Genomic DNA, 27,300 nt, shown 5'->3' with positions numbered 1-27,300 from the left:
GTTGTTGGACTTGGCTACAAGTACAGTTACCTACAGTGTTCATGGAACGTTGTAGATATAGCTATTGGGCAGTCTCTCATGATATGTGCATTCTGTGTACAGGTTCTGAGGCTTGTAAGTCATCTCCAGGAAGCATGGAGCAGGCGGCTCTGGGAGACGGCGCTGGGTATATGGAAGTTTCTCTGGATTCCCTGGATCTCCGTGTCAGAGGAATTCTGTCTTCCCAGACAGAAAATGAAGGTTGGTGTTGGAGTGTGACTACACCATCTTGCTTGCTTACTGGCCTAGGTCTCCGTGCTATCCTGATGCCCCCTGGTGGATAATAACGGACAGTTTGACAAAGCACTCATTATTAAAAGGTGACTGAACAGGCAAGATTCGGATCGTTTGCTAGGTGATAAACCGCTCATGTGGGAGACAGAAAGTGTGGGAGCCCTCTAAGAGTGAGGCAGCAGAAGTCTTCTGCAGTATTTGTGGTGCTGCTAATTGTGTTTCACAGTGTGTTCCCAATTGTAAGCAGACACACTTTGTGTGCCGGATCCTTGACAAATAGATGTCACCCTTCTCTGGGTGTAATGGGTATATATTTTGTGCAGTGTGACTGTGAGTGATCTCTGATTTTTTTTGTTTGTTTGTTTGTTTTGGTATTTTGAGACAGGGTTTCTCTGTGTAGCCCTGGCTGTCCTGGAACTCACTCTGTAAACCAGGCTGGGTGGCCTCGAACTCAGAAATCTGCCTGCCTCTGCCTCCCAAGTGCTGGGATTAAAGGCGTGTGCCACCACCGTCCGGCATGATCTCTGATTTTAGCTCTGGTTGGTTATAGCTTGTCTTCCAGCTTCTCTTGATCTGACCTTGCTCTGATGTGTTTGCAGTGGAGTACCTCCAGTCACGGGTGCAGTAGTATTTGCCATTGTGCCTGGACCATTGTGGCTTGCTCTCATTTTTTTCCTGCCTGTTTCCCTTCCTTTAAGTCACTTAAAAACCTTCTAGCGATGAAAACTAACTAATTAGTGATATTTTAAAATCTTTATGAAACAGAACGTAAAGGAGAAATTTAAGACTCCACAGCTGTTTACACTCTGTTCAGACTTTTAAATCTGGTTGTGTTACTGTAGGGATTTAATGATAAAGGACAGACACCCAGCTTTTAAGATTTTAAACGTTTAGGAAACTCTGATTTCCTTTTGTAATTTAGTAATGTAGTAAACCACATCATTTGCCTGTCACATGAATTTTGGTTTTGTTCAAAAAGTGATTGTTTTTTTGTTTTTAATTTTTTCTTCTCACAAGTAGAGCACAAACCTTTTCAAATTTCATAAAGTCTCGTTGTAGGTAACTTGTATCTCCTTTCTGAGTTAAATAGAACCATGTTTTAAGTGTTGTAAACTTTTAGATTTGGACGATTAGAAATTTAATTGTAATCAGGAAATAATGTTTTATCAAATCAACTCCAGTACTGTCCAGCAGAATCCTGCCTGTTGTAAGTGCACTAAGAGGAGATTGTGTTGAGATTTAGGGAGCCCTTTTATGTAGAAACATGCTGTTCCATCTCCAATACAAGTGAAGGTCAAAGGTAACAAATGCAACTATAAAGACTTAAGAGTAGAAGTGCATCTAGAATGGTTGTGTCTAGGTTCCTGAGACAGGCAGGCAGGCTTGGGTTCTATGGCATTTTGTAGATTGGCTTCCCTGTGTTTAATCTACACTGAGTTATCAATCAGTGACTGGTTTTTGTACAGCACACATGCTCTTGACTTAGAGAATCCACACCTTGATGAAAAGCAGCATCGTTTACTTGCTTTCATTTTTAAAGTATGGAACTGGGATACTTGAAGGTAGGTAGTGGGGAGAGTAGGTATCTTGGGAATTTGTTGAGGCTGGTCAGTGCATTCAGATGGTCAGTCCAGTTTGAGTTCAAGAGGGTCTAGGCTTGAGCTGAGGACCTAAGTGAATGTTTGTGCTGAGGTTATAAATCATTGTTTGCCTTGTCTTTGCCCACTATGTTTGCTTGTAGGTATGTGAAGGTAATAGGCTGAGGACTTGAGTTTGGGTAAAGATAGGAGATAAGAACACTGGCAGTGTGGGTGATCAGATGAGAGTTTCTGTGTGTTTACTCCGCTCAAGGTAGTGAGGTGTAGGAGAATGGAGGCAATCAATGAGGTGGACTAAAGTCTCATCCAATAGCCAACTTTATTCAGAGCCTCAGACAGTTGTACTCTGAGGGTTGAGAAATGTCACGTGAGTAAATGTACAATCACAAGGGTAAGTCACACATGGCAGACAGGCCACTTGTAACAGGGAACCTACCTGTTCATAGAGGTGTATAAACAAATAACAATAGTCAGTTGTAATGAATAATCTGAAGTAAACTCGCTCCTCTCTCTACTGTGGAGGGGCACAAAAGCACATTCCAAGAGCAGTTCTGTGTTTTTTGAAGAAACAGAGGCTCTTATAGTGGTTTCTTGGGTTTTTTTTTTTTTTTCCAAGCACTCAGAAATCTTACACAACTCCATTCTTGAGCCATGTTCTGACAGTGTGCACACATGAAGGTTGTGGCAGTTTCTTCTTTTGATGTCTCAGTAGTTCTTCAGTTGTAGAGATTGAAGCACACCCACATCTTTCTAAGCCGATATGTGTTCTGACAGTGCTGCTAGGAGCGTACACTCTTTCCATCCCACATCAGCCTCCTCAGACACAGGTGCTTGGTGTGGCAGTAGGATATTAGCTTGAGCGCATGCGCACGCGTGTGCGTGTGCGTGTGCGTGTGTGTGTGTGTGTCTGTGTGTGTGTCTGTGTGTGTGTGTGTGTGTTTGTGTGTTTTATACCAGGTTACTGAGCAGGAACTTCTCACAAGCCCATTCTATACTTTTGGTGATTCTGGTTTGAGTTTTAGTTTAGATTTTCTTATTTTATGCTGTGTGTGCGAAGTCAGGCAGCTAGATTTGTTTGGAACCAGTTCCCCCCTTTCCCCAGAAGTTTCTTGTCTTTGAGACAGTGTTTTATTTGGCCTAGCTTGGCCTTGACTTCCCTGTGTTATTAGATTGGCCTGGTATTTCAGATGTTTCTGCCTCTTATCTCCTGAGTGCTGAGACTGTAGGCATGTACAATGACACCCATTGTCATTAGTGCTGAGGATCCAATGCAGGACTTGGTGCATGCTAGGTAAACATGCTGCCAATGGAGCTGCACTCAGTCCTGCCCATCGTTTATTAGCCCTTTGTGGGGGCTAGATTGGCTAGGACCCATAACGCATTATTGAGAGGCCAGAGGTAAACAATAAATGGGGTAAAGGTGGACCCTGGGTTCAGCATAGCGTTGCTAGTTAACAACTGAGGCATTCCGTGTGTTTGGAGAGTTTGAGCACTTTGTAGACCAGGCAGTTCAAACCAGAAGCAGTTCAGGGTTCAGTGTTGGGGGGTAGCAGGGAGAAGGGGAATGTTCATGGAAGGCTTGTGTTGAGCAAACTGGAAGCTGGGCAGAAAAATAATTTGGTTACAGTTATTTGTTCTGTTCTGTTGATGAGTCCCTTGATAAATCTGAGTGGTTGAAGTTAACCATTTCATTTTTCTATAATCCAGGCATTCAGAAGAAATAGCTCAAAACTAATTTTCATGAAATGAGCTAGTTAGCTTGAGGTGCTCAGGGTTCTTTGGGTGTGGTCTCAATGAGAGTTACTGTCTTAAATTAAATTAATTACTTAATACTTGAGAGAGGGTCCAGATATGCAACATGGATGGATTGGAACTTGATAAGTAGTTCAGGTTGGCCTAGAACTCAGAAGAGAACTTCCTATGTCTGTCTCTAAAGTGTTGGGATTAAAGGCCTACACTATCTTGTTGGGTTCTAGTCTGTTTTTAGGTGTGAATATTAGTTAATTGTTTTTAGAGCTCTAGTAGTATTTCAAACTCAGTTCATCTTTTATCTCTGCTGTTTAACAAGAAAGAGGACATGGCCTGCTCCAATGTCTTTTGGAAGTAGCAATCCTGTAAAGCTACTAGTCAGTTCCCAGAATCCTCCTTTCTAGGAGTGGGTGAGCTTAGCTTTGCAGTGCATAAGATGACCTTCAATCTTTTGGCTTTTGTTTTTCACTGTGGTATTAGACACTGTGTTATTATGAACATTTTTGGTTGTCTGTCTGTCATTTATCATGTGTGTAGGCATGTGGGCCATGGCATGCATGTGTGGAGGTTAAAAGATAACTTTTAGTTCTTGCCTCTTTTCTTCTACCATGGTCCTGGGGATTGAACTTGGGTATTTAGACTTGACCACAAGCACCCTTACTCGCCAAGCCATCTCACTGGTCCCACTTCCTTTGTTTTCCTTCTTCAGCCTATTATATGGATTCTTTGGCTGGTGAATAATATTCTAGGTAACGATTAAACCATTATTAAAGCCTTCTACATGGAGTTTCTTTTTATGGGTGCAATTTAACCATATGAGGGGAACTAATGTCCCAACATGTAGTGAAATCTTTTCTTACTTGAAAACTGGATTTAGGAATTGCTGATGAACATGCAGCCTGACCTATGACATGGACATGTAGATGTGAATGAGGAGTTTTGGAGGATTTGTGGGTGAGACACAGTCTACTGCCTCACTTCCCATATAGGAAGTTACAAGAGAGTATGGAACACTTGCCACTGAGCGGTGCTGATGTGTAATTTCAGTGTATATAAGATCACGGTAAAGACTGTAATTAATTATTTTCTGGACAACCCTTTGTAGGTCAGGGTTGCTTGAGCTGATGTGTCTGTGTGACTTAGGGCTGGCCAATGGTCCGGATGTGCTTGAGACGGATGGCCTCCAGGAAGTGCCTCTCTGCAGTTGCCGCATGGAAACCCCCAAGAGCCGCGAGATCAGCACCCTGGCCAACAACCAGTGCATGGCCACTGAGAGCGTGGATCACGAAGTAAGCATGTTCGTTTTTCCTTAAAATGGCAACAAGAACTGTCATACTTCAGAATCATAGGTTTTCTGCTAAACTTTAGTCAGTAGTGACAGATAACTGAGAACCTATACAATATTGCTTTAAAAAACAAACAAACAAACAAACAAACAAACAAACCAAGGAAGATGAGGCTGGAGAGATGGCTCAGTGGTAAACAGCACATGCTGCTCTTGCAGAGGACCCAAGTTCAGTTCCCAGTATCTACATCAAGTGGCTCACAACCTTCTGTGACTCCAGCCTCAAGGGATCTACTTGCCCTTTTCTGGTTTATCTGGCCATGTCATTTTTATATATTATACTCCTTTGTCATAGACACAAAAATAAAATTCTTTTTAAAAAGGAAGATAGTGTACAAACTGTGGTCGCATAAAAGTGCCATGTTTCAAGATCATGCTTTTACCAAAGGTTTTACCATTGTGTTCTGTTTACTGAGAAGTGAATAAATGGAGACATTTGTGGCAGTGTGTACCTGCTTGGGAGAGGCTCTGCCTAGGATGCCCTAGTACCTTTGAGCTATGGTTACTTCACTTCTTTTGTTGTGTCTGACATAGACCTGGGAGAATTGATGACCCCTTTACCCTTATTCCTTCTGGATTGGAAGAAGACAAGCAGGCAGTGTGTAGAGACTGCTTTTTCAAAGAATTTCTCTGTTTTTGGCAAGCTTTTTTCCCCCCTGATTCAGCTTATCACTCTACTTGAGTGCTAGTGAACAAAGCAGGAGCAGGTTGAGAGGCCTGGTGGGCAGCAAGCTTGTTGCTGTTAGAGTGAGAGAGGTGCTGCTTGCTGTGGCATGGCCTTTGGAGTACTCTGTTTGCTCTCTAGGGGAAGGCCTGGGCCAGGACCTGGTGCTTTGGTTCTGTCTGCTCCCTCTTGAGTCCTATGACTGTCACTCCAGTAAGGTTTCTGGACCATTTGATGGTTGGAATCTTTCTCACTAAATAAATGATTGTGTTGTAACTGCTTGTTTTCAGGGTGAACGAGATGTGACAGTAGTAAGAGCAGCACAATGTGCAGCTGCAGGGTGTAGCCATGGGACTCTGTGGTTGACTCCTGCAGTTTCTTGTGCTTCACAGATGAAGGCAGAGAGGTTAGGTCGCTTGTCCAGGAAAAGGTAGGAATAGAGATGAATCCAGAGGTCAGTCCTCATCTGCCCACATTACCAGACTTGGGCAGTTAATGGGGGCGCCTAGTGTGTCTCTTATTGGTGCTAGGTCAGCTGGTTGTGGGCTGCTGCTACTAGACTTGCCCAGCCGTTATTTCCAGTACCTGTTAATATAGCCAACATTTGCTTCAGTGGAATTGGTGTTGTAAGTGTTGCTTTTTCAAAGCTTTAATTTCTACTATGCTCTGGTCCAGGAACCACATTTGAAAACCACTAGTTCTCTTGACATGGGTGTTAGGGAAGATCTAGTGAAATCTTGTCTCAATTTCAGAGTTTATTTTCTCTAGATTTAATGCCTGCGCCCCCCCACTCCCCCGTGTCTCAGGCTTGCTAGCTTTTAACATTTTTTTTTTCCTTCTCATTGGACTAAGCAGAATTCACTTGTTATTTCCAGTGTTTATGGCATCTTTGTATTCAAAGATTTTTTAAAATTAATTTATTTTATGTGCACAGGTATTTTGCCTGTGTACCACATGTGTGTTTATGGTGCTCATAGATGCCAGAAGCTGGTGTTAGATCCCTGGGATTGGAATTAAAGACAGTTGTGCATGTGGGTGCTGAGAATTGAGTATGGTCCTCTGGGAGAGCAGCCATTCCTCTTAACTGCTTAGCCATCTTTCCAGCCCTTTGTTAGAAGATCTTGAATGTTTTCTCTTCTACTTCTCCTCTAGTTCCTTGTGCCACTGACCTACAGGGAAATGGATCGCAGATGCTGAATATAGCTGATGGTCTTCTTATGTTGTTTAAATCATTCCCCGTAGTGTTTGTTACTTGAAAACTAAATCTGAAGACATGGATAGATTTAAGGCTTAAAATTTACATAATGCCGTGCATCACCATGCACATGCCTTTAATTCCAGCACTTGGGAGGCAGAGGCAGGTGGATTTCTGAATTCAAGGCCAGCCTGGTCTAAAAGAGCAAGTCCAGGCAGCCAGGGCTGTTACACAGAGAAACCCTGTCCCTCTCCCCTGCCCCCCCATGTCCCTCATCACCCTCCCCCAACAACAACAACAACAAACCAACTTATATGATTTAATATGTTAAAAAGGCAAGAGTGGAAGCGTTTCCATGGCAACTTCTGTCCTTCCTCGTCAGGGTTTTGCTTGTAGGTTTTAACTCCTGATTGATGACTGACTGTGTTCATTACTTTATTTCAAGTTCAGTTTTGTTTGTTATTTCTGTTGTTTTCTTCTGCCATTAGTGGTTAGAATTCTTTGGGACAAGTGGGTGCTCCCTTATCTACTAGAGTGGTGTAGTGTTTGTGAAATATGCTTCATAGTGGAAGGGCAGAGTGCATAGTTACAGCTTCTTCTCTTCAGAACAGGGTCGGTGCTTTGGTTTCTGTACTGTAATCTGCATGTGATTTCCTTCTCATTTTCTCCTTTCCGATTTCTACAACATTCTTGGAAACTCATGTTTTTCTGTGTATGATACTTATAATTTTTTTAATATATAAAATTAAACCTGGATCTCATAGCCATACCATTTCAGGCAACCTCTGGCAGAACTGTTAAATCCAAGAAACAGTTGCTTCCAAGGCTGCTTGAATTTGGAAATTCTCTTTGTCTGGTTCCTTCACCTAAGTTGCATTTCAGCAGATCTCTTTGAATTTCTTGACAGAATTGCAGATCAGCCCAATTTCTTTGTAAGACCATGGGAAGGCTGTGTCTAGACTGAACACAAGATTGATGTTTTTCAGTGTGTTAGCAGCTCCTGCTACCTGATATCTACCTTGATCATGCATTGGAGGATTCAAAATGTTGCTGTAGTTTTTCCATGGATTGTTGTTTGTTGGTCAGAATGATCTCATCTGCTTCATTGCCTAGTTGTATGCATCTTAGAGGCGAGGCAGTACTGATGTGAGACTCTTGCCTCGTGTCTAGCAGTCTTTAAGACACTAACTTGGGTTTTCCTCAGACTTTGAAGTTAACTAGTACTCCTTTTACTATATTGCTATGAACTATTTCACTATTTGATAAGTTTAATGCTTTGTATTGTTATTAAAACTCAGATAGTTTTACCCTTGCTTCATGGAAGCAGACGTTAGCAGTTTGGTAAATTCTCTTTCTTAAGCTTCCATATAGTATGCATTTGGAAGACCAGAACCACTGATTTGAGGTCTGGTTATTAATGTTGATGGTGTAGAGTTGTGCAGAGGTGAAGGAGCCAGGCAGAGTGCAAGCACACAACTTAACACTCAATTAACAGGGCTGAAAGTTTAATAGTGCAGTCAAGTCAGGCAGAAAAATGAACTGTGAAGAGGTGAGAATGAAAACAGGGTTCAGTTTGACTTCATCAGCCTGGATCAGACTTGTGGAGAGTCTGATGCTAGCATGTTTAAACACAGTATAGTTGGCAAACAGTTTTCTGGTGTAATACAATTTGCAGTACACAAGGAAGCATAATTACTACATTGACACTCAACTCAGGGTACGTGTCGTTTATTTGAAGAATATGGGCTCTAGAGATACCTGTACTAGCTTAAGGAAGGATCTAGCCTGGTCTCAGTCATATAGACAGCATAGAGATCATTTGGGCTGTTACCCACCTCTGGTCCTGGTTGTGGGAGCTGGGTGGAGCCCCTGTCTGTACAGCTAATTAATAAAAGGGTCATTTAAACTATTAGGTGCCTCCAGACCTGGTTATGGGAGCTTGGGGAAACCCCTGGCTGTACAGGTAATATGAGGATCGTTTAGATTACTAGCCAACCTCTGGTCCTGGCTGTAAGATCTTGATAAGGCCTGGCCCAACAGATAACATAAATGACCAGGCTATTTATTTATCACTGCTAGTTTCCAGCCTTCTGGAAAAACAAGTTATATGTCCTTCCCCTTAAAAGAGCTATCCTGGGTGCTTAATATTACGGTTTCTCTGGAGATGTGTGGTGCAAGGATCTTTGTGCTCCCAAGTTCAAGATATTATGCCAAATATTTAAGAAAATGCTATATGGGCAGTCTCTTAAGAGCCAGCATGTGGTTTGGCTGGATCTGCTTTTCTGAGGCCAGACTCAGAAAGGTATAACTATCTTTTTCTTTTTTCTGCCTCTTTCAGTGAAATATACTTTTTTTTGATCCTTTGGGCTTCCTTACTCATTCTCTAAAGCCTTTCTTCCTTCTGTTTAGCTGCTTGTCTGCCACGTGTCTGACCTCCATCCCAGCTTAAATGCTGTAGTTTTATTTCCCTTTTCCTTCAGGTAGATAGCTTCTGAGATTTACAGCTTGCTTATCCAGTTTGTTTGTTTGTTTGTTTGTTTTTCCTTTTCTCTTTTCTTTTAAATTAATAAAATTTGTCCTTAACCTTAAAAAAAAAAGTACAAATAAAAGAAAACACCACATTATCAAACTGGTTCTAGTGGAATACAACCTGCAGTTTGATGTGATATCAGAAAACAGTATCCACAATTACCAGATCTTGACTGTGGAAGTAGATATGACACTATACCACCTTTTATTAAATGACCTACTATATTAAAGAGTTCTGAAGCAATAGAGAACAATGTCACTCATTAAAATTCTTTTTTGAATTTTTTGATATCAAAATATGCTTTTTATATTGGCATGGTAGGTTTATTGCTACATTAAGATAAATTGAGGGCTGTTGCAATGACTCAGTGGGTAAAGGCACTTGTTGCCCAAGCCTAAAGATTTGAGTTCAGTGCCCAGAAGCCATGTAAAAGTTGGAAAGAGAAAACTAACCCTGCAAAGTTGTTCTGCCCTCTAGGGCACATTACAATACCTCCATCCCTCCTCTGTTTTATCTTCTCCCCTCACCCCCTTTCTTCTTCCCTCTCTCCTCTCATCCCCTGCAAGCTCTGAGTTTTGCAGAATTATTACCATTCTTGTTAGGTATGTGGATTTTCTTAAGGTCATGCTATATATGGTACCTTGAGCTTTTAATGAATAAAACACTAAAATTTTAATCTTGTAGAAAAGTTGAAGTGGACTTTTCTGTTGAGAATGTGCCGAACTTTAAAAGTAGACATGGACTTGGAAGGAATTTAACTGTACTCCAGTCTCCATTCTTTTTATGTGCGTTGGTGTTTTGTCTGCATGTATGTTTGTGTGATAGTGTCAGATTTTATAGTTACAGACAATTGTGAGCTACCATGTGGGTGCTGAGAATTGACCCTGGGTCCTGGAAGAACAGTCAGTGTTCTTAACTGCTGAGCCATCTCTGCAGCCTCAGTCCCCATTCTTTTTGTTGTTGTTGTTGTTTTTTTTTTTTTTTCTTTTTTTTTTTTTTTTTTGTTGTTGTTTTTCAAGACAGGGTTTCTCTGTGTAGCCCTGGCTGTCCTGGAACTCACTCTGTATACCAGGCTGGCCTAGAACTCAGAAATCTGCCTGTCTCTGCCTCCCAAGTGCTGGGATTAAAGGCAGTGAGCTACCACTGCTCGGCTCAGTCTCCGTTCTTAAAGCGTTCCTTAATAAAATGCTTAATTTAAAAAAAAAAAAAAAAAAAAAAAAAGGCACTCTGACGCTAATAGGATTTCTTTTGCAGCAACAGGCATGGAAGAAGATGAGATTGTGTCTCTGCCTTGCCTTTCTTTCTTGTTGGAAACCTGATTTTCCTTATGGCGTATACTACAACTTTTTAGTTTCTCCTGATTCTATACTTCATCTCCTGGCAGATGTATTTGAATCATCTGTTTGTGGTTGTTAGTGCTTGCTTGCTTGCTTTTGACCTTGTGAGGAAACAGGCCACTCATCTCTTTGGTTTGTCTCCCCCTGCTCTTTTCCCTGTGAAATGGAGGCTGCCTCATCACTGATGTAGTTGTACTGTCCGTATTCATGAATTACTTCTTCTCTTTCTCTCAACCTTAAGAAAGTTCCATTGCTATTCTGTTGAAGTACTTTCCAGGAGATTACCTACCTTGTACTGTGTTATTTGATCAACATTCCCCTAGCCTCAGCTCTGTGTCCAGTCCCACTGCAGCGGCTGGACAAGTCACCTTATCATTTTATGATCATACAGATAGTTCAAGCTCCTTATAAAACAATTCAGATACTAAATAAATATATGAAATTTCAGATTCAAAATTAGTGAGTTGTTTTAGCATCTTTTTGTATAGACCCGTGTCTATACTATCTTACATCTTCTTTTATAAATTACCCTTTCTTCCCCAATCCATAAAGAACTTGTGTCTATAGGTCTTGACCAAGATTCTTAGAGAATCACTTGGTGCTGGGGTGGTATCCGGGCGGCTGTTTCAAATATACATGCCCTGGCTTTCCCCATTTTGAGTTTTATGTCTTAGATAAGGGGAAACATCCAGGCTGCCTTGAAAATGTCTGATTCTTGCACAGTCTGGATGGGCATCAGCAAAGCATCAGTTCCTGTTTCTTGCTTCTGCTGCTTACATTTTTCTTGCTGGGTTCTTTGGGGTAGTCTTTGGCACACTTAACCACATTTTCAGATGGAGTCTTAGGAAAAGATTTATTTGGAAGCTTTTTAATTTGTATTTCAGTTTGCTTGTTGCTCAGAAACTGCAGAACTCAGGCCTAGGTCCTTTTTGTAGCTCCTATACTCCTGGCACACACACACACACACACACACACACACACACACACACACACACACACACACACACACACACACACAGAGTCCAGCTGAATATATTGTACCAACAAAGCAGAGAAGTGTAGTGGAGGCTATGTCACATTTCTTTATCTGAACAGTTACTATTTGTTGAGAAACATCTATAGTTTTTTTCGGAATTACCACTCATCTTTTTCTCCTTTTGGGCTAATTTTTGTCTTCTTGGCTGTCAGAGAAGCTTCATATATTGAAGCAACACTCTTTGATCTGCATAGCAAACAGTCACTTCTTTTCTGGTACATAGAAGCATCTCACAGAGCAGCTTCTGTTTATACTGTGACAATTGTCCTTGAATCTTGGCTTTCTTGCTACTGTCTGTGCTTATGTCTCTCTGGCATATCTGAGAGATATTGCTCTGTCTCTTACATCTCAGCTTTGATTTCATGTGTAGGAGACTCCAGATGGATCACTTGGGACTCATTGAACTGTAACACACTGGCCACCTGTAACAGCCTTGACCTTCTAGAGTATGTTCACTGTCTAGCTCTCTTTTTATTCTGATGTTTCCCAGAGTGAGCCCTTGACTTTTTGATCACCTAACCTTCTGAATTCGGTTACCTGCTGTCATCATCCCTGGGCTGTGCAGTAGACAGTGACTTCATTTTTTAGGTGGTTAGGGCTAACTGTTGTGACAGGTACTTTATACTGCATGTGAATCTAGGCTTACCTCTGAAGGCTCATGGCTCCTCTAGTCACCTCATATCTGCCAAGAACTTCCCATATGTCTGGTGCTTTCCGTTGCCCAGTGAGTGGAAAAGCTGTTCCCTCACAGCTCTGTCACTGACCCCTGGTCTTGTCTGCTTGCAGTTGGGCCGGTGTACAAACAGCGTGGTCAAGTATGAGCTGATGCGCCCATCCAACAAAGCACCCCTCTTGGTGCTGTGTGAAGACCATCGGGGTCGCATGGTGAAGCACCAGTGCTGTCCTGGCTGCGGCTACTTCTGCACAGCGGTAAGAGCCCAGCCCGCCTGCCGGGCTTCAGGAGTCTTCTGCAGAGACTCATTCTAGCATCATACTCCATCTAGGGTCTGTTCCATAAGCCCTTCACCACAGTTCTTGAGCTTTCTTACTGTAGAAAAATGACCCGGCACCCTCATTTTCTTTTGTTTTGTTCTGTGGATTTCTGTCTTGAGTACAGAGGAGGGCATGCCTCCTCCCTCTGCTAAACTCTCTGTGGTGTATTAGTTATCACTGGGATCTTGTCTTTGATGACTCTGTTCATGAGATGTATATGCATCCACTAGGCCCATAGGCCAGGCTCCTTCTTATGATGCCTCTGTGAGCGCCTTCACTTACCTGTACCTTCAGATGTCCTGCTTCTCTCTGTGACCTAGGCCAGGAGCTCCTGCTCTGAGGGCTTATCTTTGAGTTCTGTACCTGGTTTTCTTCCTAGGCTTCCCTTTTTGTGCTTCTGCTGAGAAAAAGAGAACTCCTCTGAATTCCATTGTTTCTGGCTCTGCAAGAACAGCTGTTCTAATTGGTGCTCTAATTGGTATTTATTAAAATGGTCACCTTTGGGACTCTGATTCTATCTATCATTATATCGTGTGGGCCTTCCAGACTATGTTTTGTACAGCTCTTGCTTGTTTAGAGTGGCCAGACTGAGGCCTCAGCTAGCTGGGTCACTGGGGATTGAAGATGGGTAGTGGCAACTGTGCGATAACCTTTGGTGGCCTCTGCTTACTTTGTGAGCTCTTTGTAAACTTCGTGTTTTGTTTCCCTCATGTTGGTCACTAGGCCATAACTGGGTCTCTACTTGCCTGAACCTGCATGGTTCAGTAGAGTGTCCTGTAGTTCTTTAAATGTTATTCAAGTTTTTAAAAATAATTTTTATCTTCATTTTTTTCAGGGTAACTTCATGGAATGTCAGCCTGAGAGCAGCATCTCGCATCGTTTTCATAAGGATTGTGCCTCACGAGTCAACAATGCCAGCTACTGTCCCCATTGTGGGGAAGAGGCTTCCAAGGCCAAAGAGGTGACCATAGCAAAAGCAGACACGACTTCCACAGTGACCCTGGCCCCTGGACAGGAGAAGAGCTTGGCTGCTGAGGGCAGGGCTGACACGACCACGGGCAGGTACTAAACAGAATAGCTGTGGCCAAGCTTCTCACATAAGAACCCTAAAGATACGTCCTGTATAGTTAGCCTCACTGAACTTTGTCATTTATCATGGTTTCTGATCTCTAAGAAGTGCTGGTGTTCATTTAATACCATCTGTACATGGGTCTATTTTATTTTGGCTTGATAAAGTCATCTATGTTGAATCAGTTTGTATCTCATTGACATGATACAGCTCTTTGTGGTTTTGTCACTCAAGTATTCAGTGTCCACCCCCTGAAGCTGTCTCTCAGCACCCATGGGACTTGCTGAACTGTTTGCTGCAGTGGTGAAGACAAGATAAAGATATAATATTGGCTTTTCTAAGAACCCAGTAGAGCAGTAGAAAGAGCTTTCAAACTTGGGCGGGGATGGGGTAGGGGCAGACAGTTGACTGCAGTCTCTCCTGCCAGGCATGCCCTCATAGGAGAGGAGTGGTGGAGATGACTGCAGTCTCTCCTGCCAGGCATGCCCTCATAGGAGAGGAGTGGTGGAGATGACTGCAGTCCCTCCTGCCAGGCATGCCCTCATAGGAGAGGAGTGGTGGAGATGACTGCAGTCCCTCCTGCCAGGCATGCCCTCATAGGAGAGGAGTGGTGGAGATGACTGCAGTCTCTCCTGCCAGGCATGCCCTCATAGAGGAGTGGTGGAGAGACTCTTTCCAGATAGCAGAGCCGTCAGGTTCCTTAGCAGAAGAGGAAGGCAGCTTTATAAGCATGACAGCAGTAGAAAAAAATAACCTAAAACTTCCTTTTGAGGTCATTTAGAAGAGTCAGATTGTATGTACATACAGCTAAACAAAGGGTTGGGAAGGTCTTAGTGCTTTCCTATTAATTGTTAAATTCAGTATTCTCAAGTTATATTTCTAGCATGCATTCTTAAACTGTAGAAAGCATTAGATTACCTAGATATAGCCTGAAACTTGTTTATTAAAATGAGGTTTGAGTGAGTGGGTGGTACTCATAGTAATGTTGTGCTGATTTCTGAGTGTCTCGTTTATCTGGGGATGGGGTTCTGCATTTCAGGCAGCTCTCTTGAGATCAGCAGGTATGAATAGAATGGTCGTTGACTCTACTCAGAGGCAACCTGTGTGGTCTTATTTTATACATCCATTGGTTTCCGAGAGAAAGAGAGGTTTGCCAAATAATGAAATTCAACATTTTGATAATTTCCTTCTCATGAAGCATTGCTGGAGCCCCAGAGGATGAGAAATCTCAGAGCACAGTCCCCCAGGCACCAGAGTGCTTCGATCCTGCAGGGTCAGCTGGGTTCGTGAGGCCAACTTCTGGCCTTTCCCAGGGCCCAGGAAAGGAAACCTTGGAAAGTGCTCTAATCGCTCTGGATTCTGAAAAGTAAGAGCTAACCTGGTGTGTTTTGTTTTTCAGAGACAACATAGAGATATGGTCTTTCTTAGGGCTTCCTAGTACTGTGCACCTTTTTAAATGACACTGTTCATCAAAGGATGAACATAGGAGGTGTCAGTCTTTACATTGTCTGGGGTAAATTGTTGCAAATCATTATCTGTTTATGTCAAGAGCAAGAAGTGAGATTGTTGTTATCCTGAGCATGACCTTTATTGAGCGAGCTGCTCGCAGGCTCCTAGAGCACACACTCTATTGCATGAGCTTCTACCTTGCTGCCTAATCCCTGTTTAGTATAGGCTAGACCAGGTGACCTCTCAGACTATTTGCTAGCCCCTACACTACAGTCTTTCTTGGTTCACAGGCTCACCTGTGTCCTCTTTCCTTGAGGACAGTGTTACAGTCCTTAGAGAGGTTTATCCAGGTGACCTCTAAATTCACTCTGTCCTGGAAGGAAAGTAGGTCACTCATTCTTAGCAAACAGACCAGTCCCTCTGTTACTCTTTCTTATTCTGAATAGCCTCTCACTATCTCTGTCCTGGCCCATCTGATACCCATAGTCCCTGTCTATTGACCCAGACTGTTCCTGACCTTCCCCCACCTCTAACCTCTGTTTATGAGTTGATGTAAATTTCATAACAAATACATTGGCTCGAGCCCCTTCCTTGATGCTAGAGGGTAGTTAGTATCCCCCATGACTCATCATTTGAGCTGTAGAGGTCACCTTGGACATTTTGCCTGGCACTTAGTGTGCCATCTTTTGTGTCTCTGATGACTAGTGCATGATGACTCCTTGGGATTCCCCTGACCTTCTATAATGCAGCAGCTTGTCTGTGCCGGGATAGGCTCTGTGTCACCTTACCATGGTGTTTTAGTGTGTATCATTTAATGACATCTGAAGACAGTTGCTTGGGGTTTTCTGTCATTGTTTCATTTGTTCATTTGTGAGGCAGCGCCTCAGGGAAATGGCAAATACTGTCAACATTGAGCTGTATCTATTGCCCTGTTGTTTTGACAATAAGTTGGTGCTAATTGCTGTCCTCTGCTTTACAGACCCAAGAAACTTCGCTTTCACCCGAAGCAGCTGTACTTTTCTGCCAGGCAGGGTGAGCTGCAGAAGGTGCTGCTTATGCTGGGTGAGTTGCTGCACTGAGGCTGTAGAAGGAACACAGAGAAGCCTTGTTAGTTACCCCTTTTCTCATGGGCCCTATCTCACTGTCTGATGTTTGGAATTCTTTGATTCCTCTGATTAGTAAAAGAAAGTGCTCCCTGGTCCTCAGTCAGCCTTGTGGTACTAGAAATGTTCTTTGTGGGTCTCTAGTTTGTAAAAAGGAGTTAGTTAGGTGATGATTAGATGAAGCAGCAGAGCAGCATGGCTGTGTTCTGTTCTGACACGTTGCAGTGAAGAGCCCAGTGCTTGTGCTGAGAGGAGCAGTGCTGCTACATATAGTGACCTGGGAGAGTGCTGCTGTGTGTACGTGCCTCTGCAGCTATTGGCTTGGCTTAGCTCTCTTCTGCCTGAGAGTATGCTGGCCCAGTTGCAGCCTGATACCTGAGCTCAGAATTCTAGGCTTATCTCTAATGTCCATCTTCTTTAGGTTGAGAACATGAGTAAAGAGCTCATGGGCTGACAGCAAATCATGAGAGAAGCTAAAGCTTGTTTGAGGGGAAAAGGGAAGATGGGAAAGTTTAATTTACAAAAAAAATTAGTTGTATTCTTCATGGACTTGACATAGTATTAAATTGCTTCATTACCTTTTTGCATGGTACTTTGGGTAAATGTCTAGAAAAATTTTTATTTGGGAGGCTAAGGTAGGGGGATTTGAATTTTAGGGCCCAGTCTGGGTTACATAATGAGGTTCTGTGCCCCATAAAGTAAAAATGAAACAAGAAGTAAGTGTCTAAGTCTCAGGGTCACACTTGTACTCCTGAGACATATCTATTCTTAGAGCTGTTTGCCCATATCACTGTTTGCATGAGCTTGTGAGAGGCATGGTGAGACACTGATAGACTTGCTTGGGAGGTTTCCTGCGGTGCTGGTATGGGGCCTGATTTCTGCCTACTGCAGACAGGCCATTGTGGTATAGTGGCTACATCATGGCTCCAGAGCTTGCTTTTTATCTTGAAGATGTTCATGTCATAAGCATCTTTGTGGAAGGGCATTATGGGTGCATATGATGTAATTAGTAATACTGTGTTTATTTACAGTTGATGGAATTGATCCCAACTTCAAAATGGAGCACCAAAGTAAGCGTTCCCCATTACATGCTGCTGCAGAGGCTGGCCACGTGGACATCTGCCACATGCTGGTTCAGGTTTGGAAGGATAGCTTTGAATAGATCCTCATCCTCTCAGTTGTATCTTAAGTGCCACTGGGTTTCTAGTCGATGGCTAAATTGCAGTGGTACCTCAAGACCACCATAAGAAGATGCCTCCCAGCCCTGTGGTTGTTGACTGCTTCTGTTGTTGATCTGACATTTGCTTCTGTTAGAGTAGCTGTGTTCTACTTACTTTCTAGTTTTTGTTTAGTCTTGGCTTTAATATTTAAGGTCTGTTGCAGAAGATGGAGGCTTAGTGGGGCCCAGATCCTTCCCTCTTCTAACCCTAGTGACTAATTATATATATTCCTCATTGTTTAAGTCACAACTATAATTTGCTCTAACTTTATGAGAGGTCTGAGTCTAAAGAAAAGCTGGGTTTGACTCTTAGAACTCGTATGGTGAAAGAAGAGAACACCAGTTGTTCTGATATTTACATGTCTTGTGTTGTATGCACACGTCTCCCCTAATTTAAAACAAAAGTAAAAAATTAAAACACGATCATGTGAATACTTAAAAATTTAAACTTTTGGACACATCATAATTTTATATATTTATGTAGTACAGAGTATTTCAGCATATAACATGTAGTCATTATTTCCTTATGGCTGGAACATTAAAAGCCTTTCTTAGTTATTTTGAAATATTCAATTAGTGTGTCATCCCAGTTACCCTGTAGAAAGTTATTTTTCTTATCCGGTCACACTCTGGTAATCACTAGCCATCCTCTCACTAGCCATCCTCTCTAATCCTCCCCACACCTTTCCCAGTGGTTGGTACCCATTGTTTCATTCTTGGCTTCTACATATAAGTGAGCATGTGCAGTGTTTTATTATGTTTCTGTAAATGTTTATAGCAACTGTTACATGCGTCTGTCTACCATTTTGGTTTTTTGCTCATTTGTTAGTAGACACCAGATTTGGTTCAGTGTCATAGCTTCTGTGATTAGGGGTGTGATAGACTTATCTGTGCAGAGATCTCTCAGACATACATTCCTTTCTTTTGGATGTACACACACCCAGAAGTACACTTTTTGTAATCCAGGATCACTTGGTTGCTCAGCTCCAGAGGCTGAGGAACCTCCATACTGTCTTCATGGTGCCAGTCTGGCCGCCCATTCAGGTTGTAAGTGTTCTTCCTCCAATCTGTGTAGCATTTGTTATATATTTATCTTTTGAGTTTGTATTTCTTGAGGATTAGAGGTATTGAGGAGTTTTCACATTCTTGTGGTTCTGGTTATATTTTTTTTGAGAAATGTCAAATCATTAGTCTATTTAAAAATTTGGGTTATTTGTTATTGAGTTGTATGAGTTCTAGAAATCAACTCCTTGTTGAATGAGTATTTTCCATATACTTCCTTCTATTCTGTAGGCCACCTGTTAACTTAGCTCACTGTTTCCTATACTGTGCAGAAGTTTGATCAAGGTTGCTAGATGGAATCAATCTTGCATCCCTAGGATAAGAAATTCTTGATCTTGGTGATATATCTCCGCTTCTATTTAATTAACTTGCTAGTGTTTTGTGTCAACTTTTTTTTTTTTTTTTTTTTTTTTGTTTAAATCTCTGCACCAAGGATAGTTCTTTTCTGTAGGTTTTGATGCTGTGGCTGTTGGTGGTGTCAGTGCTGATATTATAGACCTAGCTTAGGAGAGTGCTCCCCTCCTCCTTTAAATAGTTTTAGAAATGCTGGCATTAATCTTTGAAACTTTGGAGAGATTCAGCCATGAAGCTGCCCTGTCTGGGCTCTTGTTTGTCAAAAGACATTTTCTTTCTCTTCATAGTAGTTCACTGCTATTTACTGGACTCCAGGCATTCTATTGCTTTTTCATTCGACTTTCGTTGGTTTTAAATGTCCAGAAAGCAACCCATCTTGCTGTCATGTGATTTTCATAGGTCTCTGTTGATGTGTGTTTCTGTGGATGTCAGTCTGTGTGTATCTCCTATGTGCTTTTGTTTACTTGTGTGTTCTTTCATCTTTCTTAGGTTCACTAAAGCATGGTTCATCTTTTAGCGTGATCTTGTTATTTTTCTCTCTTATCCATTTCATTTGTTTCTCTTCTAATCTTTGTTGTCTCTCTCTATTAATTTTGGGTTTTGCCCTTCTATTTCCTTAGTGTTCTATTGTTAGTTTATTTGAGACTTCTATTTTTTGAGGTGGTTTGTTGCCAGAAATCTTTCTTAGTATTGCTCTTGCCATATTGTATTTTGTAATTTTATTTATTCCAGAAAATTTGTATGTATGTATGTGTACCGCAGAGGTTGACATCAGATTTCTTTCTTAATTCAACTCCACTTTATATAGGGTCTCTTATTAAATACCAGAGCTTGAAGATTAGCCTAGCCTAACTAGCCAACTTGCAATTGGGATTCCTTAGTTCTCCCTCCTAGGTGCTGGTGTAATAGCCAGATTGCCCTGCCAACTCTACATTTACATGGCATACAAACTCTTGTTGTCATGTTTGCACTGCAAGAGGTTTGCCTCCCAAGTCATCTTGTTACTGATAATATTTTTGAAAGCTAAGGTTTGGGCGGGCTATCTAAGCAGCGGTGGCTCTGCGTAGCTCAGGCCGTCATGCTCCGAGGCCTGAAGCCAAGCACTCCACATCTGGAAGTGTCCAGAGTCCACGGGCAGGCCACAGCTAGAAATCGCCAGCCAGAAACACTGGCCCTGGCACCCACAAGACGCCATCGTGGGAGATGGCTCTGCCAGTCTACCATGCTGTCTCCGCAATGCTTGGCTGAGCTCAGACCATCCCACCATCTATGCAGTACCTTGTAGAAATGAAACTCTAATGCTTAAAGATTATCTAATAGCTTTATATATTTGGAAATGCTCAATTAACAAGAAGCCCACATAATTAGCGGTATTACCCAATACCTAGCTTAGATATTAAAACTACCTTAGGACATTCGTACATCCCCCACCATCTTCCCCCCTCTCAGGTCCTTTTTTTTTTTTTTTTTAGCTTCTCCCAACTCCTCCCACATTACCAAGTTTATTGTAAAATATCCATCTACACCATCTCCTCCATTCCCATTTCTGGGAAATAGTTTACATTTCTCTTTGGTTTCTTCATTGACCTCTTGGTTGTTTAAAAGAATACTGTTGAATTTCTTTGTACATAATGCCATTTCTAAAGTTCTTCCTTGTTGATTTCCAGTTTTTTTTCATTGTTGCCGTAGGAGATATATACTGTGGTTTCAGGGTTTTTTTGGAGGGTGCTGTAGGGGGTGCTATAATTATTTTGGGGCTGGAAGAATGGTTCAGTAGTTAAGAGCACATACTATTCTTTCAGAAGACCCAAGTTTGAGTCTGTGAAACCATGTTGCATGAGAGGAAAGAGGTGTCACAGCCTCCAACTCTCGTGTACACACACACCTTGTACATAATTAAAAACAAAATAAATCTTAAAAAAATTTATTCAGACTTATTTATGGTCTGGTCTTCAGGTTGTTCCATATATGGATGTGCAGAATTTACATTCTGCAACTCTAAAATGAAATGTTTTGTAAATGTCTGGCTTGTTCATTTGATCCATAGCTCAGCTAAACTCCTCTGTTTCTGTGTTGATTTTGGTCTGAGTGAGATCATCAAGTGAATGCTACGAAGCCCCCAACTGCACTGTGTTGGAGTGTTCTCTGCTTTTTAAAATGTGATGTTCATATTATATAGTCAGTTCTATAGTATTGGGTACATATATATTTATAATTGTTATTTTCTGTTTTTGAATCGGCATATAATGGCCTTTACATTTTTCTTTTTAATTTCATGTGTATGAGCATTTTGCTTACATATATGTCTGTGCACTGCATGTGTGCCCGGTGACTGAATGCCAGAAGAAAAGCATTTCTATCCCTTGGAACTGGAGTTAGAAACAGTCGTGGCCACTATGTAGGTTCTGGGGATTGAGCCTAGGTCCTTTAGAAGAGGAGTAAGTGCTTGCAACCACTGAACCATCTTTGTGGCCTCTGGTTGGTTTTTATTTGTTTTACTTAAAATCTATTTTATGTAAGTATATCAACTTGCTCTTTCTGTAGTATGTCTTTTCCTATCTGTTTATTTGAACTATGTGTGTGTTACTGAAATACCTTTCTTAATTGGCAGCATGTCATCAGATGTTTTTAAAAATCCATTTAGTCTTACTTTTTTAATTCGGTGAATTTATTCTCTTTCTATTTAAGGCTGCTATTGTTGAGGACATAGTCCTATAAGCTTGTTTATTTGTCTCAGTATTATATATAATGTGTCTGGAGGTTTTCTGGATCTCTGTATGGACAGGCTTTGTTCCTCTTTCATCTCGGAGAGTCCTTTTGAATGCTTTCAGCATAGTTATCTTATTTGCTTGCTTCTTTCATTTCTGATACTTTTCCTCTATGGCTAGGCTGTGGCCAAGGTCTCAGTGTTGGTTGTCTTGAAAGTCGGTGTTCCAGCTCCCTTACTTGATGGTAGCTATTGGGGTCTGCATTCTCACCTAACAGGTGACTTGGCTCTGGCTTTCCTTTGGCACTATGCAGATGCCATTTTACTCTCACCTGGATTTCTAGTTCAAAATCTGCTGAGTTATAATTGGAAATTCTTTGTGTGGGACTTAATGATTTTCTCTGGCTGTGTTTTGAGATTTTGCTTTGTGTTGAGCTTTTGATAATATAAGCCTTAGAGACTGTTTTGGTTGATTTTATTTTGGGGTCCTTTGTGGCTTCTTGGTTCTAGTTCAAGATTTGTAAGCTTTTCAGTAGTTATTTCTTTAAACAAGTTTTCTGTATTTTTTCCTTATCCTTCTACAATAACTGTACATGTAATTGTTTTCCTTTACAACGCCAAGTTTCATAGGTAATTTGTTGCTGTTTTTATAAATATACATGCATACTTATGTACACTTCGTTGTTCTGTTAAGCTTAGAAATTCTTTTTATGCTTAAGTTCATGGTGGTAATTTTTAATCTATCTGTAGCCATTTATTGTCTTGTTTTTGCCATGGTTGAGCTGTTCCCTATGCATAGACCATGGAATTTTTCTTACTAATACTAGTGGTTGCTACACTGACATCCGCCTTTCAATTACTCATTGGGATGTCCCTGCAGTATCAAAACTCTGGTTTCTAGATACCATGCTGCACTTGATTGTGTTGACTTCTGACACTTCATATGTTATTCCTGGATGCTTCAAGAACTGTTCTTTTGCCTCAGTGATCTGAATTCTCTAGTCATTATATTTAGGGTCATTTTTAATTCTTCAGGTCCATGACCTTTGGTCCTTTCCCTTATGATCTCCAGAAGCATCCCCCATTTGTGTTAGTGCTCTCCTGCTAGGATTTTTCTACATCAGGGTAGGGTCTTATGGATTGATTCTTGGCCATGGTCCCTCTGGGGATATGGCTTGGTGCTGTAGTATGTTCATTGCTATTGTTGATTGTCAACTTGAGGAAATTTGGGATCACTTAGGAGACAATCTTCCATACATACCTATGAGGGGTTATTTAGATTAGATTAGCCTCTGGGTATACCTGTGATTATCTTGATTAGATTAATTGACATGGAAAGATCATCTCTAAAGGAGGAATACATCATTCTCTGGGCTTGGGACCTAAACTACCTAAAAAAGAAGCTTCTTGAATACAAGTATTCATCACTGTCTTCCTGATGGGATAATTTAAGTTCCTGCCACCCTGATATCTTCCCTAGTGATGGAGTATACTCTTGAAGGAAAACCAACCCTTCCTTCCTTAAGTTGCTTTTCTCAGGGTAGTTTATAATAGCAAGAGGAAAAAGACTTTGTGCTTTTATATTTTATACAAAATATATATGCCCATCTCTGGCCTTAGCACCACCCTGAGGTGTTCACAGGCAGTATGGTTCACTTTCATCCAGTTTTAGCCTTTAAGCTAATTTAGATATAATAGTACACATTCTTTTTTGTTTTTGTTTTTTAAGATGACAGACATTTGTCTTCTGTTGTTGTTGTTTTGTTTTTTTAAGATTTTATTTCTTTTATGTATGAGTACACTGTCTTCAGACACACCAGAAGAGGGCATCAGATCCCATTACAGATGGTTGTGAGCCACCATGTGGTTGCTGGGAATTGAAGTCAGGACCTCTGGAAGAGCAGTCAGTGCTCTTAACTGCTGAGCCATCTCTCCAACCCCCTACCTGTTTTATTAAGTACAGAACATTAAAACAAACAAACAGACAAACAAAACAAAACAAAACAAAAAGCCCAGTCTAACTCAGTGGGTGGTGTATGGGTGTACGCCCACAGACCATTCACCCTACCTGTTCCCGTCTCAGGGGCCACTGCCCACCCAGCAGCCCAGATACCTTTACATACCATCTCCAACAGACTCTGGATCATCCGTGTGGAGAACAAGCACACAAGGCTGGGAAAGCACACATCTTTTCTGCAACCCACAGGTTCTGTAGTAGCAGTCTAGGGCCACTGTGGATACAGGTTCTGAACCATTATAAGCCCTCACTGATCACCGAGGCCTGGATGCTGGGGCACACAGTCACATATGCTAAGGCCATGCTGGTGACAGGGCTTTGTGTAGTGGGACTGTTTGACAGTGACACTCCTGTACTTACCAGTCCTTGAACCATCGCTCTTCCCCAAAGCGCTGGGCACTTGGTCATCATGCCCTTATTGAGAGGTAAGTCTCATTCTTGCCCATCCCCTCATCCATTCTTTGTGATTCGTAGGAAATCTTCATATTGCTGCTCCTTTAAACTTCTCAAATGTCCCCTAGATATTCCCATTGATGTCTGTATAGAGTGTGGGGCAGGGTGCACATTTCAGTAAGAATCTACTTTCCCTGGTCTGTAGGGCCACCCCAGTGGCACACTGATGTCCTGTGTGTGGGCAGCCTTGGCTAGGGTGTTCATTCTGTACCACTGTCTGTCCCTACTGCCACTCCCCTCACTGTGGCTTGCTGTGAGGTGGATCTCGGCAGTACAGCCCATTTGCAAATCTGTCTGTGCCCTTTTTCTCTATGCCCAGAATCGGAGTGTAAGACACACATAACAACGTTCCTAAGCACAAGGACACAGACATGTCCACACACACACATAGGTGCTCACACATGCATACATTCAAATCTGTATAAATAGACCAGGTGTACATATTATTGTTTTCATAGACATAGTATGTAAGCTATTAATTTCAAAATTACAAACTTTGTAGATAATATGGTACAGCCTTAACTCTGCCTTTGAAAGAGAGATTGGAAACTGGAGTTTGGAGAATTCCCAGGAGACATTGGTATATAAGGAAAGAAAAAACTGACAGGGACAGAGAACCCCATGGCTTTTCTTTCTGAGATGGGGCCGCTGGGGTGAGGGTCAGGATATTTTGAATGCTTGAGGACATGAGTGGAGGACTGGCTTGGGGTTATGGTCACGGTCAGTACTAAGGTCAGTGCTAGGGCATATTACATTCTGATAGAGCAAGAGGAAGAGGAAGTAGAGCTTGGGGTGAAGCTGGGCAAAAGAAATGAAGCTTGTTGGAAACACAGGGATTTGGTTAGACCTGCTGTGCTCCTCCGAGATGAGACAGCAGCTGAAACTGGAGTTCACAGTGTTTTGGCTGTGCCATCACCCATCTCACTATGAAACCCGGATGTGCTGTCATCTAAGAACACTCAAGCTGGGCTTGTTTGCTGCTGCAGTTTCAGCAAGTCCCTGGGGATGTCTGATACATGCAACCTCAGGTCCCAGGGCCTCTGAGCAGGCATGTGCAAGAGGATTTAGGCCGCACAGATCTGGCCAGCTGTTTGGCTGCATGGAGGGAGGAGAGGTGTTCAGGATCAGGGGAGTCGCTGATGAATAATAAGCATGGAGGGAGGGCAGGCATTTGAGGGTGGATGAGGGTGGAGTGGTTCAGGGGCAAGGGGAGCAGGAGCAGTTGATTGGGTAAGGCCATAGAGATAGAGTGTGAGGAACTCTCAACATGGCACTAAGATGGTCAGGACAAAGACAGAAGCTGACCTGTTCCAGAATATGTAGACCATACTCTGGTGGGTGAGGTCCAGGCCACCACTGGCATGCTGGTGCAGAATGAAGTGGCCAGGAAAGTCTGTGGACACAGGACTTGGGGAGACCGCTACTGCAGCAGTTTCAGAGACTGGGGGAGGCAGCATCCATTAGATTTATTCAAAACAAGGTTATTTCGTGTAAGACCTGAACCGATTGGCAGAAAGCATTCAAGGTATCAGCATGGCAAGGACTTTTTGCAAAGGTCTCCAGCTGCTCAGGGAATAATAGCAAGAACTGACAAGTAGGACTGAATGAGATAAAAGGCCTCCTCACTGCATAGGAAACAATAAGAAGACAAAGCAGGAGGAGAGACACCTCATTAGTTACCTTACTGCTGTGCAAGGACCAGGGCAGGTCCTGGCACCCATGTCCTGAGGCTCACAGCCTCCTATAACTGCAGATTCAAAGAATTGAATGTCCCTTTCTGGTCACCACGGGTTTTACATTGATGCTCAAAACACACACACACACACACACACACACACACACACACACACAAACACAGATACACACAAACTTTCACAACTCACACACACACACACACACACAAAATCTTATACACTCACACAAGACACACAATCACATACACACACACAATCACATACACTCACACACACAATCACATACACTCACACAAGACACACAGTCACATACACTCACATACACACACACATGACTAAAGGTAAAAATAAAAAGGAGTAACAAAAGATAGAAAAATATTTGACAACTAAACACCTGATGAGGATTAATATCTAGACTCTATAAAGAAATGAAAAAAATTAAACAAAAATCCAGTCAAAATGACCAAATTAATTGAACATAGTTCTCAAAAGAAGAGATAAAATGGCTAAAAGTCCATGTGAAATGTCCGATATCCCTAGCCATTGGAAATGTATTATCGGGTGCACCGAGATGCCACCTCCCCTAGCCAGCACAGCCATCACGGAGAAAATGAACCTCAGGGCTGGAGAACCTCCTCCACTGTTCTGAGCACTGGCTGCTTTTCCACAGGACCTCAGCTCAATTCTCAGAACCCACGTGGCAGCTCACGACTGTCTGTAACTTCAGATCTGAGACCCACACACAGACATACATGCAGGCAAAACACCAATGCAAATAAAATAATAATAGCAAGAAAAAAAAGAAAAAAGAATATGAACATCAAGAAATATCAGCTAGGATGTAGGGAGAAAGAAGCCATTATGCACTGCTTATAGAAACGTTAAGTAAATACCACCATAGAAATTAAATTAGAGTTCTGACATGGGAGAGCAATAGAAGGGACAGATTTTTTTTTTTTGTTTGGTTGGTTAGTTTGGGTTTCTTTTTTAATATTTTTTTATTTTATGTATATGCGTTCACTGTCACTGTCTTCAGACCAGAAGAGGGCATCAGATCCAATTACAGATGGTTGTGAGCCACCATGTGGTTGCTGGGAACTGAACTCACGACCTCTGGAAGAGCAGTCAATGCTCTTAACTGCTGAGCCATCTCTCCAGCTTGTACATAGTCTTTTGAGTCTAGCTTCATTTATTGTAAAACAACAAAAACCAAATGACAAAATAACAACAGAAAAGCATAAAACAAGAACCAAATGGGTACATACAAAAAAAGGAGGTGGCGGTGGGGGAAGAAATTCAAGTGAGTTCTGACTGAAGTTTAGTATGAAGACCAGGATTGTTTATCCTATGGCTCCAGGCTCCCCACACATTGTCTTTTTTGTTGCTTGAGGCCAAGTGGTGCTTCCCCTCTCTGTAGAGTTAGCTTGTTTATGGGTGAGTCCTTTGAACTCCC

The 27,300-nt window shown here is 42.0% G+C and overlaps 1 protein-coding gene across 8 annotated transcripts in view; it reads left to right on the top strand.

Annotated features, from left to right (window-relative positions):
* Ehmt1 (euchromatic histone lysine methyltransferase 1) overlaps positions 1–27,300 on the top strand; it is a 137,378-nt gene that overhangs the window by 71,381 nt on the left and 38,697 nt on the right. For 6 of the 8 annotated variants that reach the window (XM_034505488.2, XM_034505487.2, XM_034505486.2 and 3 more), the window contains exons 9-15: positions 103–240; positions 4,764–4,909; positions 12,514–12,657; positions 13,556–13,782; positions 14,988–15,155; positions 16,218–16,300; positions 17,373–17,479. In XM_034505488.2, the coding sequence (XP_034361379.2) occupies positions 103–240; positions 4,764–4,909; positions 12,514–12,657; positions 13,556–13,782; positions 14,988–15,155; positions 16,218–16,300; positions 17,373–17,479 (1,013 nt within the window). The remainder of the gene's footprint in view (positions 1–102; positions 241–4,763; positions 4,910–12,513; positions 12,658–13,555; positions 13,783–14,987; positions 15,156–16,217; positions 16,301–17,372; positions 17,480–27,300) is intronic. The other 2 variants (XM_034505490.2, XM_034505489.2) reach the window with 1 other exon arrangement.

The sequence above is a fragment of the Arvicanthis niloticus genome, chromosome 6 (assembly GCF_011762505.2).
Source record: "Arvicanthis niloticus isolate mArvNil1 chromosome 6, mArvNil1.pat.X, whole genome shotgun sequence".
NCBI classification, from domain to species: Eukaryota; Metazoa; Chordata; class Mammalia; order Rodentia; family Muridae; genus Arvicanthis; species Arvicanthis niloticus.
Note: the sequence above shows the minus strand (reverse complement) of the source record. Positions and strands in the feature narration are given on the sequence as shown.